Source organism: Bombina bombina, chromosome 5, assembly GCF_027579735.1.
Source record: "Bombina bombina isolate aBomBom1 chromosome 5, aBomBom1.pri, whole genome shotgun sequence".
In the NCBI taxonomy this organism is placed as follows: Eukaryota; Metazoa; Chordata; class Amphibia; order Anura; family Bombinatoridae; genus Bombina; species Bombina bombina.
The window spans coordinates 746,616,589-746,637,190 of NC_069503.1; the positions used below are offsets into that span (position 1 = coordinate 746,616,589).

The 20,602-nt window shown below is 40.8% G+C and overlaps 1 protein-coding gene across 1 annotated transcript in view; it reads right to left on the minus strand.

Moving 5' to 3' along the window:
* Window positions 1-514: 514 nt before the first annotated feature.
* The window catches only part of KIAA0319 (KIAA0319 ortholog), a 364,526-nt gene continuing 344,438 nt past the window's right edge, over window positions 515-20,602 (minus strand). The window contains exons 18-19 of the mRNA XM_053714803.1: window positions 17,466-17,557; window positions 515-693 (exon numbers count right to left, since the gene is read on the minus strand). Of these exons, the coding sequence (XP_053570778.1) occupies window positions 515-693; window positions 17,466-17,557 (271 nt within the window). The remainder of the gene's footprint in view (window positions 694-17,465; window positions 17,558-20,602) is intronic.

The window sequence follows — 20,602 nt, forward strand, 5'->3', positions numbered from 1 at the left end:
TGTTGCGCCAAGTTACAATTTATTTCTGCTTTTGATGTAACAGAAACCAAAATGCTCTATTAGATCTTCTTCCATTTATCAGTTTGTTAATAAAGTGCAGCAGCCTTATTTTTTTTAAAACACATGTGAAATTATTTAGCTATGTTGTACGCTCAAAAATATTTCCATGTATTTTAAGATGTGTCTATTACAGAATTATAGTAGCTCTCGTTTAATTGTCAGTGTTGGCCCTAACTTATATTATTATTATTACTGATACCTTATACCTAGCTATATTGTCACTATCATATCTCTTCTGGTATGCTAGAAGTAATTCCATCACAAAGCTCAGTTTATTCCATGTAAAGCAGTTGTTTCACTTTTGCTTCTGAGTAAACCAGTTTTACACAGTAAGAGACCATTTCATGGCTGCTCATACATCTTGGCAATTTTTACATGCCGGGTCCTAATAAAACTCTGCCCAAAATATTGTCACACAAATCATTTCCTATACAGTGATTTTCTGTAAGATAAACTATCTGCATTTTGAGCTGAAATTAAATGGTGCACCATTTTTAAGATCCCCACTGGCAATATTTTTTGGATTCTCTCTATCCATCTTCTCACGGCTGAAAATAGTGTCTTGGTCACTCTCAAACTCAGATTCAGACACCATCAGGCTGGAGTTATGCTCCGTGCTTCTATGTTTTATACCTGAAAAAAAGAAGGGAAAATATGTAAAGCATGTATTAAACTGCTTGACTAGCTTTTGGATTTATTCTGTGCATGTGACTATAAGATATTTTCAGCGAAAATAACTCACTATGACAAGTGTCATCTTCTAACTTGAGCTTGGGTAGGATTGTTAAAGTACACTGTATTAAAATAAGATAAAAAAATACCAATAGACCACACTGCTACCATAAAATATTTTTTGTATTCCACCAAATCCACCATTCCATCAAATCCAAAAGTGAATATGAATAAAAAATGGCAAAAACACAATTTAAGACAATATACTAAAACCATAACATGCAGGTTTTACCACCTGTCATCCTCGATGATGTAGTGGCAATTAATTAGCACACTAGAATTACATATATTCATTTACAGCCTAAAGGTACCATATATCTGTACAATTCCTACCCAACCATAAAATAAAATCTGTTTAAATATATTACTTTTAACACATGCTTATTGGCTGACTTCCTTCTAATGCGCATTGGATGATATGTACAAACGATCACACAACTATATTAGTTTCAACTTAATAAGATTTTACATAGCACTTGCTTTTTTCAAGCAAAATAAAAATTGTTTAAATTCTGCTAATTCCTATAGATGACATAATTTCTTTAAATGTCCCTTTAAAGTTGGAACTATAACTTGGTGACTACAAGTGAAATCTAATGGTATAAAAAGTGTATTTTGAACAATTATTATGGCCTAAATTAGTGGAGCGCTACTAATAGAGCAGGGTGCACTATATATATATATGCACATACAAATATATATATATATATATATATATATATATATATATATATATAGTGTAACAAAAAAATGCACTCACAGGACTTTCTTAGTAAAGTGCAACTAGTTATACATTTTGTAATTTTGTTTAGTAGAAAGCATAGGATGTAGTTATGTATTGAATAGGCTACAGATTTTTGTGTATACGTTGACACGCAAGCATTTCCAGTTGCTATGGTAACCACAACTCACCACGTAGTATACATTGGCCACCCTAGAAAGAAATAGAAATGTCCTTTTTATGTTTTGCCACACAGAGCACATATGGCTAATATTTTTGATGAATAATTGTATATATTTGTGTCACATAGTGAATTTTTCTTTTTTAGTTTAATATCGTAATATGATTGAAGACCGGAAGTGACGAAAATACACTTCCGGCTACACGAGACAGTGGAACGCAAGCATGCGTTTCAGTATTGCAGTTGGCGCCACAACACTGGGCAGGTTTGGAAAATGATTGATTTGTGTATCACTATAAATTGTATGTTTGTTTTCACTATTGTTATGCTGATGAAGGGTAGTTTATACCCGAAAACGTTCTATTAAAATAACCTTGTTATTTCACACAGAAAGCCCTGTGAGTGCATTTTTTTGTTACACTATTGGCTTTTGCACCCAGGCACTTGACAATGGGTGGGTTGACCTGCAGAGTGGATAAATATAAATATATATATATATATATATATATATATATATATATATATACAGTGGATATAAAAAGTCTACACACCCCTGTTAAAATGTCAGGTTTCTGTGATGTAAAAAAATGAGATAAAGATAAATCATTTCAGAACTTTTTCCACCTTTAATGTGAGCTATAAACTGTACAACTCAATTGAAAAACAAACTGAAATATTTTAGGTAAAGGGAAATAAAAATAAAAAGCTAAAATAATATGGTTGCATAAGTGTGAACACCCTTAAACTAATACTTTATTGAAGCACCTTTTGATTTTATTACAGCACTCAGTTTTTTGGGGTATGAGTTTTTCAGCATGGCACATCTTGACTTGGCAAGATTTGCCCACTCTTCTTTGCAAAAACACTCTAAATCTGTCAGAATGCGAGGGCATCTCCTGTGCACAGCCCTCTTCAGATCACCCCACAGATTTTTAATTGGATTCAGGTCTGGGCTCTGGCTGGGCCATCCCAAAACTTTAATCTCCTTCTGGTGAAGCTATTCCTTTGTTGATTTGGATGTATGCTTTGGGTCGTTGTCATGCTGAAAGATGAAGTTACTCTTCACGTTCAGCTTTCTAGCAGAAGCCTGAAGGTTTTGTGCCAATATTGACTGGTATTCGGAACTGTTCATTATTCCCTCTACCTTGACTAAGGCCCCAGTTCTAGCTGAAGAAAAACAGCCCCAAAGCATGATGCTGCCACCACCATGCTTCACTGTGGGTATGGTGTTCTTTTGGTGATATGCAGTGTTGTATTTGCGCCAAACATATCTTTTGGAATTATGGCCAAAAAGTTCAACTTTGGTTTCATCAGACCAGAACACCTTTTGAAACATGCTTTTGGGAAACTTCAGATGTGTTTTTGCAAAATTTAGCCGGGCTTGGATTTTTTTTTTTGTAAGAAAAGGCTTCCGTCTTCCCACTCTACCCCATAGCCCAGACATATGAAGAATACGGGCGATTGTTGTCACATGTACCACACAGCCAGTACTTGCCAGATATTCCTGCAGCTCCTTTAATGTTGCTGTAGGCCTCTTGACAGTCTCCCAGACCAGTTTTCTTCTCGTCTTTTCATCAATTTTGGAGGGACATCCAGTTCTTCGTAATGTCACTGTTGCACCATATTTTCTTCACTTGATGATGACTGTCTTCACTTTGTTCCATGATATATCTAATGCCTTGGAAATTCTTTTGTACCCTTCTCCTGACTGATACCTTTTAACAATGACATCCCTCTGATGCTTTAGAAGCTCTCTGCGGACCATGGCTTTTGCTGTAGGATGCAACTAACAAAATGTCAGGAAAGACCTACTAGAACAGCTGAACTTTATTTGGGGTTAATCAGAGGCACTTTAAATGATGACAGGTGTGTACCGACTCCTATTTAACATGATTTTGAATGTGATCGCTTAATTCTGAACACAGCTACATCCCCAGTTATAAAAGGGTGCTCACACTTATGCAACCATATTATTTTAGTTTTTTATTTCCCTTTACCTAAAAGATTTCAGTTTGTTTTTCAATTGAGTTGTACAGTTTATAGGTCACAATAAATGTGGAAAAAGTTCTGAAATGATTAATTTTTGTCTCCTTTTTTTTACATCACAGAAACCTGACATTTTAACAGGGGTGTGTAGACTTTTTATATCCACTGTATATCTATCTATCTATCTATCTATCTATCTATATATATATATATATATATATATACCCCTATACTCACACACATTTTCAACCTCTCCCTCAGCACCGATATATTTCCCTCATCTTTGAAATATGCACTGGTAACACCAATCCTCAAAAAACCTTCTCTTAATCCAACCTCCCCATCCATCTATCGCCCTATTTCCCTACTCCCTCTTGCCTATTATATGCATGTCTATCCCATTTCCTTACATTAAACTCCCTCCTCGACCCACTGCAATCTGGATTTCATCCCCATCACTTTACAGAGACAGCAATCATTAAGGTTACCAATGACCTACTTACAGCAAAATCAAAAGGCCACTTCTATCTGTTTATCCTCCTTAATCTGTCTGCAGCCTTTGATACTGTTGACCACCCCCTTTTGCTCCAAATCCTCCAATCCTTTGGCATTTGTGACACAGCCCTCTTGCCTTCTCTGGGGCCTCCTCTGCCCCATCACCACTTTCTGTTGGGGTACCGCAAGGCTCTGTCCTCGGTCCCCTTCTCTTCTTAATCTACACATCATCATTAGGTTCCCTAATAAAGTCCCACGGGTTCCAATATCATTTGTATGCAGACGGCACCCAAATCTACTTCTCTGCACCAGACCTATCTCCCTTATTGCTAACCCATGTCACTAACTATTTCTCACATCTCTTCCTGGGTGTCCTCTCACTACCTCAAGCTAAATCTCTCCAAAACTGAGATCCTCATTTCCCCCCTTCTTCCAAAATCTCCACTCCCAATCTCTCTATAACTGTCGATAACGCCATCATTACCCCTACCCCGCATGCCCGATGTCTTGGGGTCACACTTGACTCAGATCTTTCTTTCACTCCTAACATTAAGTCATTGGCTAAATCCTGCCACTTCCACCTTAAAAACATCTCTAAAATTAGACATTTCCTTACACAAGACACAACTAAGATTTGAATTCACTCTCTCATCCTTTCCCACCTCAATTACTGCAACTCTGTCCTCTCTGGTCTCCCCAGCTTCTGCCTAGCTCCTTTACAATCCATAATGAATGCCTGTGCCAGACTCATCTTCCTTACACGTAACTCTTCATCTGCTGCACCTCTCTGCCAATCCCTTCACTGGCTTCCTCTTGCCTTCAGGATTAAACACAAAATTCTCACTCTGACATACAAAGTCCTCTACTACACTGCTCCCCCCTATATCTCAGACCTTGTCTCCAGATACTCTCTCTCCCGTCCCCTTCGCTCTGTCATGACCTCCTACTCTCCTCCTCTCTTGTTACCTCCTCACATTCCCGTTTACAGGACTTCTCCAGACTGGCTCCCATCTTGTGGAACTCTCTGCCTCGCTCCACAAGACTCTCCCCTAGTTTTAAAAACTTCAAGTGCTCCCTAAAGACTCTACTGTTCAGGGATGCATACAACTTACACTAACCTTTCTTTATACAGTTTCCTCTTCTCCATTGCTATCCCCTTGAACCCCCTTAGCATGTAAGCCTAAGAGCTATGCTGTTTGTAGATCACCTTCTTTAGAGCTGACTACAACAGTGCGACTCTTGGCAGGGCCCTCTACCCGTCTTATCCCTATAAATGTTTCCTTGTATTCCGCCTATGTTTATAGCGCTGCTGAATCTCTTGGCGCTCTACAAATAACCAATAATAACAATAATAATAATATATGCATACATACACACACACCTTTGAGACTTTCCCAGTCAAACACCTTGACATATGACATATCCCTTTTAAACAAAGTGAATTTTTTTTTTTAAATAGAAATACCTTTGCGCTTCACTTGGGAGAAAATATAATTTTTACACACACACACACACACACACACACATATATATATATATATATATATATATATACATACACTCACCGGCCACTTTATTAGGTACACCTTGCTAGTACCGGGTTGGACCCCCTTTTGCCTTCAGAACTGCCTTAATTCTTCATGGCATAGATTTAACAAGGTGTTGGCAACATTTCTCAGAGATTTTGGTCCATATTGACATGATAGCATCACTCAGATGCTGCAGATTTGTCCGCTGCACATCCCTGTTGTGAATCTCCCATTCAACTACATCCCAAATGTGCTCTATTGCATTGAGATCTGGTGACTGTTGAGGCCATTGGGGTGCAGTTGTTGACATCTTCAATAAACCAGTTTGAGATGATTTGAGCTTTGTGACATGGTGCATTATACTGCTGGAAGTAGCCATCAGAAGATGGGTACACTGTAGTCATAAAGGGATGGACATGGTCAACAACAATACTCAGGTAGGGTGTGGGGTTTAAAGAATGCTCAATTGGTACTAAGGGGCCCAAAGTGTGCCAAGAAAATATTTCCCACACCATTACACCACCAACCTGAACCATTGGTACAAGGCAGAATGGATCCATGCTTTCATGTTATTTACGCCAAATTCTGACCCTACCATCTGAATGTCGCAGCTGAAATCGAAACTCATCAGATCAGGCAATGCTTTTCCAATCTTCTATTGTTCAATTTTGGTGAGCCTGTGCGAGTTGTAGCCTTAGTTTCCTGTTCTTAGCTGACAGTAGTGGCACCTGGTGTGGTCTTCTGCTGCTGTAGCCCATCTGCTTCAAGGTTCGACGTGTTGTGCGTTCAGAGATGATATTCTGCATACCTTGGCTGTAAATAGTGGTTACTGCCGCTCACTGGATATTTTCTCTTTTTTGGACTATTGTCTGTAAACCATAGAAATGGTTGTGCGTGAAAATCCCAGTAGATCAGCGGTTTTTGAAATACTCAGACCAGCCCGTCTGGCACCAACAACCATGCCACGTTCAAAGTCACTTAAATCCCCTTTCTTCCCCTTTCTGATGCTCGGTTTGAACTTCAGCAAGTCGTCTTCACCACGTCTAGATGCCTAAATGCATTGAGTTGCTGCCATGTGATTGGCTGATTAGCAATTTGCGTTACCAAGCAATTGAACAGGTCTACCTAATAAAGTGGCTGGTGAGTGTGTGTATTAAAAGAGTGGACTGCCTGGTTAAATACTGGATAATCCTCCCAAGTCTAGAATAGATTTGGAGCTACTGCTAAAGCAGCACATCACAGGTCCCTGTCCCAACAAAAGTTTTATTATAATAAGGTAAGGGGCAATACGGCAATTTTATTATACTAATTCTAAATAATCGCAGGTGTTTGTGATAGATGTGAAAGAGGGAAACACCCACATAAACAGTTTATATAGTTGGTGGATTGGATTATATTTTATACTGCCTGAAGCTGAGAAACATGTTGCAGTGTGTTTTACTGTTTTTTATTTTATTATTATTTTAATAAATACTCCCCAATACCAATGGGGTTTCTTTCACCAACCATTTTGTTTACATTTGTGGGCTACTCTGTGTATGAAAGTCCTCCAGTTTGGAGGTTGCATTTGAAAGGAATTGATCCTGTGTTGAATGGGTATATCAGCTAACTGGGTGGCTGGTTGGTTCTAGGGCTGGCTCCCTTTAGACGGGCTGTCTTTGTTAGGGGCATTCCACTTTTAGTTTTTGCCTTAATTTTTAGTCTTTGGTAGTGCCATAACAAAGGACTAGATCTATACAAATCCCTGAAGACAACTGTGGTTTGTGAGAAAAGCTAGTTAAATAAATGTATAGCTAGAAAAGTGAAAAAGATAGTTAAATAAAAGTATTTTTAATCATTTTTCAAACTTTGCACAATGTACTCACTTTTCTTTTGTCAGATGGTGAGTCTACGAGTTATCAAGTGGGACTTTTCCCCTCTTGACCACTAGGAGGAGGCAAGAGACACCCAAACACACCGGAGCTTTAATTTTCTACCACTTCGCATGATTTTCAGTCATTTCGTTTGCCTCCTTGGTGAAAAGTGAAGTGCAAAGCCATATTTACCTTTTGAAAGGAAATCCTCTAACCGATCTGAAGCCCAATTCCTTCTTACAGTAAACTTTCGCTCAGAGGGGCAGACAAGGAGTGGTTTCAGCCAGGCAGTGAAAGGTCTTTTCTCAGTGAAGAAATGTTGCAGGCAGAAATGTGGGCTTGTCCACCAATACCCTGACCTACTGTGAGCTACTTCTTGTAGACCCACAGCCCTCCCCAGGTGAAATGTGGACTTGTCCAACAATTTCCTGGGTTGAGATGCTGTTACTAATTTAGATCCTTGGCATTGTGCTCTCACTGCTTAGAATAGACTTGTCTACTCTAAGCAAGTTGCTATAGCTTAGGAAAGCTTAATGAACAGAGGTGCTGACAGGTAGGTATCTGCATCTTCATAGCCCACCGGTATTAGTATGGACATGTTCACGTTTCACATAGTCGGGTGACATATATTTATACAACAAACACCTTCTACTAGCAATTTAAAGCACTTTTGGGCACTTTTAAAAAACTTTTTTTTAGGTTATTGTTGCTTTAAATTTAGGGGGGGGGGGGGTCAGGTTAGCAAGCTCAGAAGTGGCATCTCAGCTATGCACAGAATGTTTTACTTCATCTGCGCTAAATTTCTGCTTGTTACTTTTTCTGTGTTATTATCCTGTTCCTGTGTCACTGTAACATTCTCAGCATGTAAGAAGGTTCTAAGGACCAGTGGAGGTGATCATTAGAGCTTGACTTCAAATTTGTGGCACAAATTTATATTTTTCTATTAGTGAGGTTTTAGCTTGCTTGCCTCCAGCTGTTAAGTGCAGACATTTGCAAGGATTAGAAGGTGTTTTTTTCTTTGGCCTTTAGCTCATCAGCAACTTCCCTTAGGAACAGCCACTCTAAGTTACTCATTAATGATAGGGGTGTCTGACTCTGGGGAATCTTATTCTGAGGATAGTCTCAAGATCCTGCTGCTGTGGCAGAGGATGTGTCTTTTCATATCAGGCTTGAGCATATTCATGCCTTATTGCGGGAAGTTTTAATTGTTTTAGCGGTAGAAAACTCTCCTACTAAAGCCAAGCAACCTGTTGACATTTTTTTCAAGGAAACTCCTAAGCAGCCTTCCTCTTTTCCTATTCTGAAATTATTTCTAAGGAATTGCAGAATTCATTTTGTACCACATTGAAATCTGTTTCTTATCCTTTCTGTTAAATACAGAGATTTGGGAAATTGTTCCTACGGTAGATGCAGCTATTTCCACTTTGGCCAGGCATACAACTTTTCCTTTGGAGGATAGTTCCTCTTTTAAGGATCCCTTTAGATAGAAAACTTGAATGTTTTCATAGGTGTTTCTTTCATCTTGCAGGTTTTTTGTTTAGGCCAGCAGTGAGTGTAAGGATGCTGCCACAGCTGTTTGGATAAAAATCTCTCAGTACTTATTTCTGGGGAAACCACTCTAGATGAGATACAAGATTTTATTAATCTTCTGAGAACAGCAAATTCCATTATTTGTGGTGCAGCCATGGAAATGATTTGTATTAATGCAATGGAATGGATCAATAGAATGGGGACCACAAAAATCTGTCTCAAAGGATTCTGTTAGATCACAAGACAAGACAATCCTTGACTTGGTGGTAGACTCACCAGTCCTTGGTTCAAGGAGCCACCTTTCTTCAACCAGCGTGGATAGTAATCTCCACATATGTCAGCCTGTGTTGGATGTGGTGCAGTCTGGGGGTCTTGGAAAATGCAGGCAGTATGGTCTTCCCAGGAAGCGAGGTTACCAATAAATATTCTGGAACTCTGTGAAATCTTCAGGGCTCAACAGAGCTGGCCCAACCTCAGGCATAAATATTTTCTGAGATTCCAGTCAGACAATGTCACAGCAGTGGCTTATGTCAATCATCATGCAGTTCCTTAGTTATGAGGGAAGTGTCTTGCATAATCAGTTGGGTACAGTGCCATTATTGCAGGGTTTCTGCCATCCACAATCTGGATGTGAACAATTGGAAGGCAGAATTTCTCAGTTGCCAGTTTCTTCACTCAAGGGAATGGTCTCTGAATCAAGAAGTTTTAGATAAAATTGTGAGACGTTGGGGTCTGCCAGAGCTAGATTTTATGACTTCTTATTTGAATCACAAGCTGCTCAGTATTATGCAGGGCTCTTGACCCTCAGGCGAGTCTGATAGGTGTCCTAGAGGTCCTTTGGTCGTTAAACCCAATTTTCATTTTCCCTCTGTTTGTGTTGCTATCAAAAGTGATAGCCTGAATCAAGTAGGAACAAGCATTATCAATTATGATTGTGCCGGAATTGCCTCACAGGATTTGGTTTGTGGAATAACCTTGTGCCCATCTTGGAGGCTTCCTTTAAGAAGAGCTCTTCTTTCTCAAGGCCCTTTCTTTTATCAAGATCTCAAAACACTGAATTTGATGGCATAGTGATTGAAGGCTTAATTATGTTTCAAGGTAGTTTTTTCTGACAAGATTATTGATATCCTTATTCAGGCTTGGAAACCTGTTACCAGACATATTTATCATAAGGTCCTCGCAAAGGACCTATAATTCCTATAATTCCTAGCGAACTTAAGTTACTGCAGGAAGGCTAAGATATCAGATCAGTTTTTAAGATAGGGTCAGATTCAGCTCTATTTTGTTTCATAAGAAAATTACCGAAATTCTTGACTTTCAGTCCTTTATTCAGACTCATATCAGAATAAAACCAGTTTTTCCTCCTTGGAATCTTAATCTGGTTTTGAAGGTTCTTCAAATTCCTCCTTTTGAGCCAAGGCATGGTTTAGACCTTCAATTTTTATCATGAAAGGTTCTTTTTCTTCTAGGTATTTCTTCAGCTAGAAGGGTCTCTGATCTTTCAGCTTTCTCGTGCAAACCTTTTCAGATTTTTCATCAAGATAATGCTGTTTTTCACACCAGCTATTCTTTTCTTCTTACTAAGGTTGTATCTTCAGATACTAGCAATAAGGAAATTGTTGTTCCTTCTTCTTGTCCAGCTCCTAAGAATTCTAAGGAGCATCTTCTACCCAGCCTGGATGTTATAATAGCTCTCAAATATTATGTAGAAGCTGTCACGCTGCTCTCTGCTCTGCTGTGGCCGTTGCCACGGACAGACACTCCTCCTGTTGCTAGGGATACGGCAGTGTAACTGCAGCACGGTGATTACATCATCACTGCCCGCCCTGTCTTTCCTATGTAAAGGCCTCAGTCTCTCTCACCTTTGCCCAAGTATAGGTGTTACTTATCCTGGGCGCTGTATATCTTTATGCTGAATTGCTGTATTCGATTCTCTGTTGCTTAACTCTGCCTGTTTTGACTACTCTGGTTGCCTTAACCCCTGAATTGCTGGACTGCTTAACTATTTATGAACTCTGTCTGTTTGACTACACTGCTTGACTTAACCCCTGAATTGCAGGATTGCTTTACCGTTGATGAACTTTGTCTGTTTTGACTACTCTGCTTTCCTTAACCCTAAAATATTGGATTGCCATTCTGTTGCCGAACTCTGCCAGACTGACCATTCTATTGATTTACCCTTGAACTGCCTTACCGCTGGATACTCTACCTGTTGCCGCCAGATACTATCCTGTCTGTTTTCCAGTCCTTCAAGTGGTTTACCCTTGAACTGCCTAATCACTGATTCCCTGCCTGTTGCCCATCAAAGACTATATTGTCTGTTTCCAGTCCTTCAAGTGGTTTACCCTTGAACTGCCTAACCACTGATTCCTACCTGCTGCCGCCAAAGACTACCCTGCATATTGTAAATACTGCTTACCTTATTTTGTGAACTTTCTCAGCATTGGGATATTCCCTATCATTCCAGCTCAACGCCGGGATAAGGAGACTACTGGCTGAGTTTGGTCCGATAGTGGAATATCCCACAAGCATTACAGAAGCCATAAAAGATTTTAGACATTTTTCTGCACCTCGCAAAGGTGAGAAAGCTAAGGCTGTTACTTTAGCAGCTTAGCTTAAAGCTTTAATACGCAAAGCTTATTTGGTCACAGGGAAAACTCACCCTGATCACATTACTGCTCATTCCACTAGAGCAGTCTCTACTTCTTGGACCTTTTGCAATGAGGCTTATATTGATCTCATCTGTAAGGCAGCTACAAATTCTTTCTTTTTTTTTAAATTCTGTTTATTAGAAGAGATTAGGAACATGTACAAATTTTCATGCAGTTACAAAATTCAGGTTATAGGTATTACAGTTACATTGTCACCTGTTATGTTGGTTAGAGTCCTTATATGAAGCTTCGAATAGATTGCTAAATCATTACCAGTATGGGTATGCTCAGATAAATTACTTTTTTAAGTTTTTACTGAGGCTTCCATTGGCAGGAAAGTTCTGCAGGCCATAGTGCCTGAATAGTAACATCCTGCCTTCACTGTATGCCCCCCCCCCCGTGTTCACGGTGGTCTTGTGGACTCAACGGCTTGGGTATTGATTCCCACATGTGATGACTTGTAGACTCTCACTGTGATGCTCGTGGGATACCCCTCTATCAAACCGAACTCGGCCAGTAGTCTTGTTATCCTGGCGTCGAGCTGGAATGATAGGGAATATCCCAGAGCAGAGAAAGTCAGCAAGATGAGAAGGCGGCACTCACCACAGGCGGGACAGTCCCCAGCGGCAGCAGCAGAGCAGTCCAAGGAAAAACCCCTAGAATGGTCCGGCAGGCAGGGTTTGACAACAGCAAAGAAGTCCAAGGGTACACAACTAGAATGGTCAGGCAGGCAGGATTTGGCAACAGTAAAGCTGTCCAAGGGCACACCACTAGAATGGTCAGGAAGGCAGGGTTCGGCAACAAAGAGGCAATCCAGAACAACAGGGGTTAATAAGCAGAGTAGTCATACAGGCAGGGTTCAGCAGCAGTATATCAATCCAGCTGTTAAGGGGTATAGCAGGCAGAGTAGTCAGACAGGTAGGGATCATACACAAAATAGGCAGTAAAATACAATGATCTGTCACACCCAGGAGCACACAAAGTAACACCTACACTTGGGCAGTGACAGATTGTTGTAGAAGAACTTACATAGGCGCAGGATTCGCACCACAGAAGTCCGACCATCATCAGGAGAGTGCAGCGATGACGTCAGTGCTGCATGCATCCGGACCCGAAACAACCCCTGGCAACGAGCAGGGAAGGAGACGCTGCGCCCCTAGCTAGAGCAATGCGGCGTGACATAGCACCCTTCTCAAGGGTTCCCTCCGGGAACCAGAGTCGGCCTCAAAGGATGAGCAGCATGGAATCTGGAGACCAGAGATGGAGCATGCACATCACGGGCAGGAACCCATGAACGATCTGCCACAGAGTAACCCTTCCAATGTATCAGGTACTGCAGTTGTCTGTGCCTGTATCTGGAGTCCAGGATCTTAGATACCTCATATTTGGGGTCACCCCGGACCAGGAGTGGAGGAGGAGGAGCTTGGAGCCGGGTATATCTATTGTTTATGTAAGGTTTGAGTAGTGAGATTTGGAAGACTGGGTGTATGCGTAGGGTTTTGGGCAAGGCCACTTTGTAGGCAACAGGAGACAGTCTGTCCAGGACTTTGTAAGGGCCGATAAACCTAGGCAGGGTAGAAGTAGACAAATCTGTTGAGTAGAGATCCAAACACGTTCACCCACTGGGTAGGTTGAGGCCATTCTAGAACTGCGGTGAGTTTAGCAGGATCCATGGCAAAACCCTCCTTCGAGATGACATAACCAAGGAATTGGATCTGAACTTGATCAAACCCACACTTTTCTAGCTTGGCTACTAAAGAATTGTCTCTGAGACGTAGAAGCACCTGTCTCACGTGTCTATGATGCTCCTCTAAAATGGAAGAGAAAACAAGGATATCATCCATAAAGACGATGACAGTGTGGTTGAGGAGGTCATGGAAGACATCATTGGCGAATGCCTGGAAGACTGCAGGGGCATTACACAGCCCAAAGGGCATTACAAGGTATTCGTAATGCCCAGATATTCTTGTGTTGAAGTCCAATTTGGTGAAAAAGCGAGCATCCTGGAGTGAGTCATACAGTTCGGTGATCAATGGTATGGGATAGCGGTTCTTGATGGTTATGTTCTTCAAGGCCCTGTAGTCGATGCAGGGTCTGAGCCCACCATCCTTTTTACTGACAAAAAAAAGCCTGCCCCAGCAGGAGAGGAGAAAGGGCGAATGAAACCTTTAGCTAAGTTATCTTGGATGTACTCCTCCATGGATTTGGTTTCAGCCTTGGAGAGTGGATAAGTCCTCCCTTTAGGAAGTGGGGCTCCGGGAAAGAGGTCAATCTTGCAGTCATAAGGACGGTGGGGTGGCAGCACATCGGCTGCTTTTTTTCTCAAACACATCCGCATAGTCCATGTATACTGAAGGAAGGTTTGAAGGAGTCTGTATACTGGCTATGGGAATGCGGAGCAGAGGTGTAACTTTAGCAATGCAGGAGTGGAAACAGGAGGTACCCCAGGAGGCCAGTTGTCCCTCAGCCCAGTCGAACTGTGGATTGTGTACCTGAAGCGAAGGAAGACCAAGGATGACAGCCTGTGCTGGGGAATGAATGACCTCAAACTGCAGCTGTTTAGTATGAAGGACTCCCACAGTCAGGGTCAGGGGTGCTGACTCAAAATGGATCAACCCTGAACCAAGGGGGGTGCCATCCAGAGTAGATATCTTGAGACAATATCTTTTCTGCAAAAGAGGCAAGCCAGCTTGAATCATGAAACGGTGATCCAGTAAGTTTCCAGCTGCCCCTGAATCAATGAAGGCTTGAGTGTGGGCAGTATTCTGAAGGAAGGTAAGGGTAACAGGTACCAGGATCCGAGAGGAGTGAGGGGATGTAGTTGAGATCATGCTTAGAGGTACCCCTGTGCTATCCCCTAAGCATTGGCTTTTCCCGGCCAAATGTCACAGTCCTTTAGTTGGTGGGTGTTAGATCCACAATAAAAGCATAGTCTCAGTCTCCTCCTTCTCTGTCTTTTAGACTCTGAAGGTTTGAAGGAGGAGAGATCCATGGGTTCCTCCACTTAGGTAACTGGAGCTGCTGAAGGGGTAGAGGATACTGCCAAAACTGGACGAACAGGAAGACGGGAGGTAAGGACCCTCCTTGTTCTGTCTCTCTCGGCTTGTCTCTCCTGAAAGCGAGAGTCCAGACTGATATAAAGCGTTATAAAGTCATCCAAAGAAGAAAGAATATCACAATAATTGAGTTCATCTTTGATGCGTTCATGCAAACCCCTCCTAAAGGCTACCTTGAGAGCACTGCCAAGTGGTTTCAAGTGCCAAGGTGCGAAACTCAATAGCGAATTGTGCCACAGTTCTATTGCCCTGGCGGAGATCCAGGAAAGAATATTCTGCAGCACAGATACGGCCAGATGTCCCAAAGACAGAAGATAAAGAGGAAATGAAATCATCAGCATCATGTGGGAGTGGAGCGTTCTGTTCCAAAAGGGAAGAGACCCAGGCTAGGGCCTTGTCTTTCAGTAAGGAAATGATAAAGGTGACCCTTGACTGGTGAGACTGAAAAGTGTGAGGATCATTGTGGAAGTGCTGCCTGCATTGGTTAAGAAAACCCCTGAAATCAGTAGTACCTTCATACTTGTCAGGCAAAGGTATCTCGGGTATTCTTCCAGAAGCAGAGGAAGATGTAGTAGGGATTGGTGGTGAAACAACAGGAGCGGTATTCCTCGCTGTAACTAGTAAGGAGAGTTGAGCCCTGAAGATAAACCAACATCTGTCCCTGAAGATAAACAGCTCGTGCCACCTCATCTGGCTCCATGGCCCAAGTATAATGTGATGCTCGTGGGATACCCCTCTATCAGACCGAACTCGGCCAGTAGTCTTGTTATCCCGGCGTTGAGCCGGAATGATAGGGAATATCCCAGAGCAGAGAAAGTCAGCAAGATGAGAAGGCGGCACTCACCACAGGCAGGACAGTCCCCTGCAGCAACAGCAGAGCAGTCCAAGGGCCCACCACTAGAATGGTCAGGAAGGATTTGGCAACAGTATAGCAGTCCAAGGTTAATAAGCAGAGTAGTCAGACAGACAGGGTTCAGCAGCAGCATATCAATCCAGTAATTAAGGTGTATAGCAGGTAGAATAGTCAGACAGGCAGGGTTCAGCAGCAGTATATCAATCCCGTAATTAAGGGGTATAGCAGGTAGAATAGTCAGACAGGCAGGGTTCAGCAGCAGTATATCAATCCAACAGTTAAGGGGTATAGCAGGCAGAGTAGTCAGACAGGCAGGGATCATACAAAAAATAGGCAGTAAAATACAATGATCTGTCACACCCAGGAGCACACAAAGTAACACCTATACTTGGGCAGTGACAGATCATTGTAGAAGAACTTACATAGGCGCAGAATTCGCACCACAGAAGTCCGACCAGCATCAGGAGCGTGCAGTGATGACATCAGCGCCGAACGCATATGGACCCAACACAAATCCTGGCAATGAGCAGGGAAGGAGATGCTGCGCCCCTAGCAACGGCTAGAGCGGCGCAGCATGACACTCACCATATGATGAAAGAAAACAAAATGTATGCTTACCTGATAAATTAATTTCTTTCATGATGGTGAGTCCATGACCCCCACCCTTTCTTTTTGTTCAGGTGGTGGCAGTACTTGTTCTTGCACTTCTTTGTCCCGCTTTGTCTTTTCTGCTTTCCTTTTTTTCTCATCTAGTTGGCTATATGTATGACTGAGGATCATGGGAAGCAGGAGGGATTTAAAGCTATGGTGTGTTGGGGTGTCTTTTGCCCCTCCTATTGGTCAGGAGTGGAATATTCCCACCTGTGATGACTTTCACCATCATGAAAGAAATTAATTTATCACGAAAGCATAAAAAAAATTATGCTTTCTTGATATTTTAATTTCTTGCCCAGCAATCCAGCCTCTGCTATCAATAGTACCCTGCCTTTATTACAGTATCAGATTCCTTCACAAGAGTGCATACATTGCGGCCGAAGAAAGCCTGCGCAAATGGCACATTATTGTCTGCCATGGTAAAATGCACGGCAGACAGCCATGCACACTACATATAAAGATACTGTACTCTGCCTCCCCTAGACAAACCTAAACTTTACACTGTGTATATATATATATATATATATATATATATATATATATTAGCCATTGGCGAGTGAAATTTTAACAGTGGCGAGTGAAAGTAAGTGAGCGAATGCCTGCTACCTGCTACAAATATTATATAAATGGATATTATATATACATAAAAGGGCAAGGATATGATATTCCTGTAGGTTTATATGGACCCCATTAGTGCTTAGACTGTTACATCTGAGAGGGTAAACAGGGGCAGAGAAATATTGAAGAGGAAAAGTGAGAGTGGAGAAAAAAGAAAGAAAGAGTGAAGAGATATGAGAGAGAAAAAGTGAAAATAAAAGATTTGGCCTGAGAGAGAAGGGAAGGGGGTAAAAAGAGAGATTGGAGAGAGGAGGCAGTGGAGAAAGATAGATGAGAGATGATAATTATAAAACAAATTTTCCGGGGTCTGCTATGACCTCACATTAATGTCAACACTCTCTGCATTCTCTCAGTTTAACAACATTTTTTTCTGTCCAGCTGTTGTCTTCCCCAGACAGCACAGTTTTTGTTCAATTCAGGACACAAACTAAAACTTCTCTTTATTAAAATGTGTTTTAATTAAAACACAGATGTAAAAAAAATCACAAACAAAAGAATAATAAAGCTTTACTGTAAATAAGCATCAAATGTCTTATTTTTACTCACCATATTTTGGTCTTAACTCCATTCTCTCTTGTTCATCAATATTATCCAGAATTGTATATTTTGTTTTCTTTCTAATTTTTGTCCGTTTCCGACTAAAATGAGAAAGCTTAGTATTATGTTTTGGGTTTTTTTTTGTTTGTTTTTTAAATATTTTTATTGAGGTTTTAAAAAACATACAATTTCTAAAACATGTTCTTTTAACAGTGTAAAATATATAAAGTACATTGACTCCTATATAACAAGTAATGAGCCATCAGGCACTAGTAACTTTGTAAGAAATTGCGTCTAGATCATACTTAAACCAATTACAAACCTTGGTAGTATAAGAGTAATATTCAAGTATATAGATTGTGTAGAGAAACATAAGCTACTCACACCTACTGTTCAAATTGCCATTAAACAATGTAAGTGAAGGAACTGGTATTATTGGAACCTCATTTTAGATATTAGATTAGAAGGGGATTATCGATAGCCACTTTGGTGAAATACATAAATGAAAAATTAGGGAAAAGTCTAAAGGATATATTTTCCTCAGTTTAACAAGTAAACTATGGGAGGGAGGGCAAATGGAGTCAACAGTATTGTAAAAAGTTAGTCTCTCTCTTTTTACAGCTCTCAGATATTTTAAATAAAGGTAAATCATTGCTACATACAGTTTAATAATGAACGTGGGGCATATGAGATAAGAAAATTTTAGGGATAAAATTATAAGTGTTCTATGAATAGGTTGTACTTGTTAGGGTAATATTTTAACTTGCATGGGTATAGTCTGGGCTGGGTGAGGTTTTAATATGTAAAGTAAATTCCCCTTTGTTGTTCATTATGGAGTCAAGGCTGCGCCATCTTGGCTGCTGACAGCCCAGCCCTCATATATCCAACTATCTTAGGTACCCCAAGGCATTTAACAGCCCTTTCAGAGACCACCTAGGAACATATAAGAACGTTGTCTAATACTATGTTTACTAATATTCCAGGAGGTATGCTAAATTGAATGCATATATAGAGAGTTTTCAACAGTCCCGTAGGTCCTATAGCTTAAGCAGAGAGCTATCCCCTTACATATTTAACACTCAAAATTGCATATGCATCAATGACACTATTAACATCATGAGAAGCAAAAAGAGAGATACTATCAATGTGCACAGTATACCATGTGACCATTCACGCTTAAAAGTGGAACCTGAACATACACTTCGAGAAATATATTTATGTAAAAAATATAACGAGGTACCTCGCACATAAAAAGAACAAGTATGATACTTAAATAAAAAACAGGTAGGACTGCCAAGTAAGGTGGGTCAAGAGCACACACATCTATGGACCATGTGATACCAAAAATGGAAAATAATTCATTGAGTGTCCTAAGCAACCTATGTAAAATGTTGAGGGTCTGAACTAAAAAGGATGCTAGGAATAAGGAGTTTTAGGTCTACATAATTTTTGGGCTTGAAGTAAAATTAAACCTGGAGGAAAGTGGAAGACACTATAGGTCTAGTGTTAACTGAAATAGAACTTATAGTACGCCCCAACATCTAGGTTATAGCAGCCCTCCTATTATGACCAAAGATAAGGTTACTGATGGCTTTGGACAATATGAATACTATAACGCTAAGTAATGAAGGTTGTGTAAGTGTATAACGCATAATTTAAACATGTGCAGAGTATAGGTGGTGATCATATACCTCCTGAATAAATTGAATATAAAGAGATAGTGTATAACAGGCTCAGGGAGTACTATATACCTTTTCACAGCAGTCCAGCAAAAGGATAGGGGATTAAAAAACATATACAGAATAAACCTGTCACAGTTAGTACACTTCCTGAACAGCAAATATATGAGCATGTTGTTAAATTTGAAGGAAGGAAACTCTGTAAGTGAGGGCATACTTAAATAAGTACATCGTTATGCACAATAAACAAACTGGGGTGTCAAACTATATAATAATTAGCAGATAACTGAGAAACCTTAAACAAACGTAAGTATCCACTTATCATATACTTAACCATCCAGGAATAGCCAACCAAGCTTCCACAGCAGCCAATATCACTACTAAGTCAGCAGAGAGCATAATGGTCTTGGTGAGATGCAGGATAATCCCTTTAGCCGATGCCTCTAAGAATCATTAACTCTGTCCCTGGTAGTGGCAGCCGCTCTTAATGACCAGGGGTATTTGCGTATGGTTCCACCTGCACCTGTAGGTTAAATCTCTCAACCCCATGGGAGTGTGTCTTTCTGAGATGATCCGCCTTTTTCGCAGAATGTTCCCAAATGGGGAGAAATATTATCATACTGGGTAATTGAGCCTGAACTACCACTGTGGAGACTGTATCGCTCCTTTCTTGAATATGTTAACAGTGATGGACATTCCCATATTGAGGCCCTTGAGATTTATGGGATGATGTTAGTTGTTGTCCCTGGAGAGATGACTCTGTCACTAGCTGAGGGTATCTCTTGGCCATCGGTCATTGAATACTTAGGAATTCTATTTTAGTAGCAATGTTTGTTTGATCCATTACTCTATGCACGGTGAGCTGAGTAGTGGAGCTCTCCTCCTCGTGCTTCTCGGCTTCCTTGTCTGGGCTATCGATGTAATATACCTCGTCAACAGGTTGGGACGCCATTTTGGGCGAATGTTCAAATGCAGCGTGGCACTCATCTAGGAGGTTGCTGATCTCTGCAATGATATATATTGCCACATCGATGCTAAGGTTCTTCTGCGGTTACCATCCCTGAAGTCAACAAAGCAGCAGATAGCTGGTTTCTCTCCTTACTCTGGTCTCCGCATAGAGAAAAACATCTCCCGAGATCACTGACCAGCAGGATAGATATCAGAGCGGTAAAATTTCTATCACGGAGCGTCCCTCCCCTGTAAATGTTAAACGCTTAGATCAACTTAGCTTACAGGTTCACAATAGTAGTGTGTTATAAAGGTCTGAAAGGTTGCTAAGTTTGACTTTTATGTAAAAAATAGCTGAAGCAATGTGCGACTGTTCAGCCTCAGAGTTAGCTTCTCCCCCCTCGCTTAGTATTATGTTTAATTACAAAACTACAAAAATAGTGGATCTAGTATTTTAGGTTCCCCCCACCCAACAAATAAATATTATTATCATTATGTAAAAGCTTTTAGCCTGTTTTT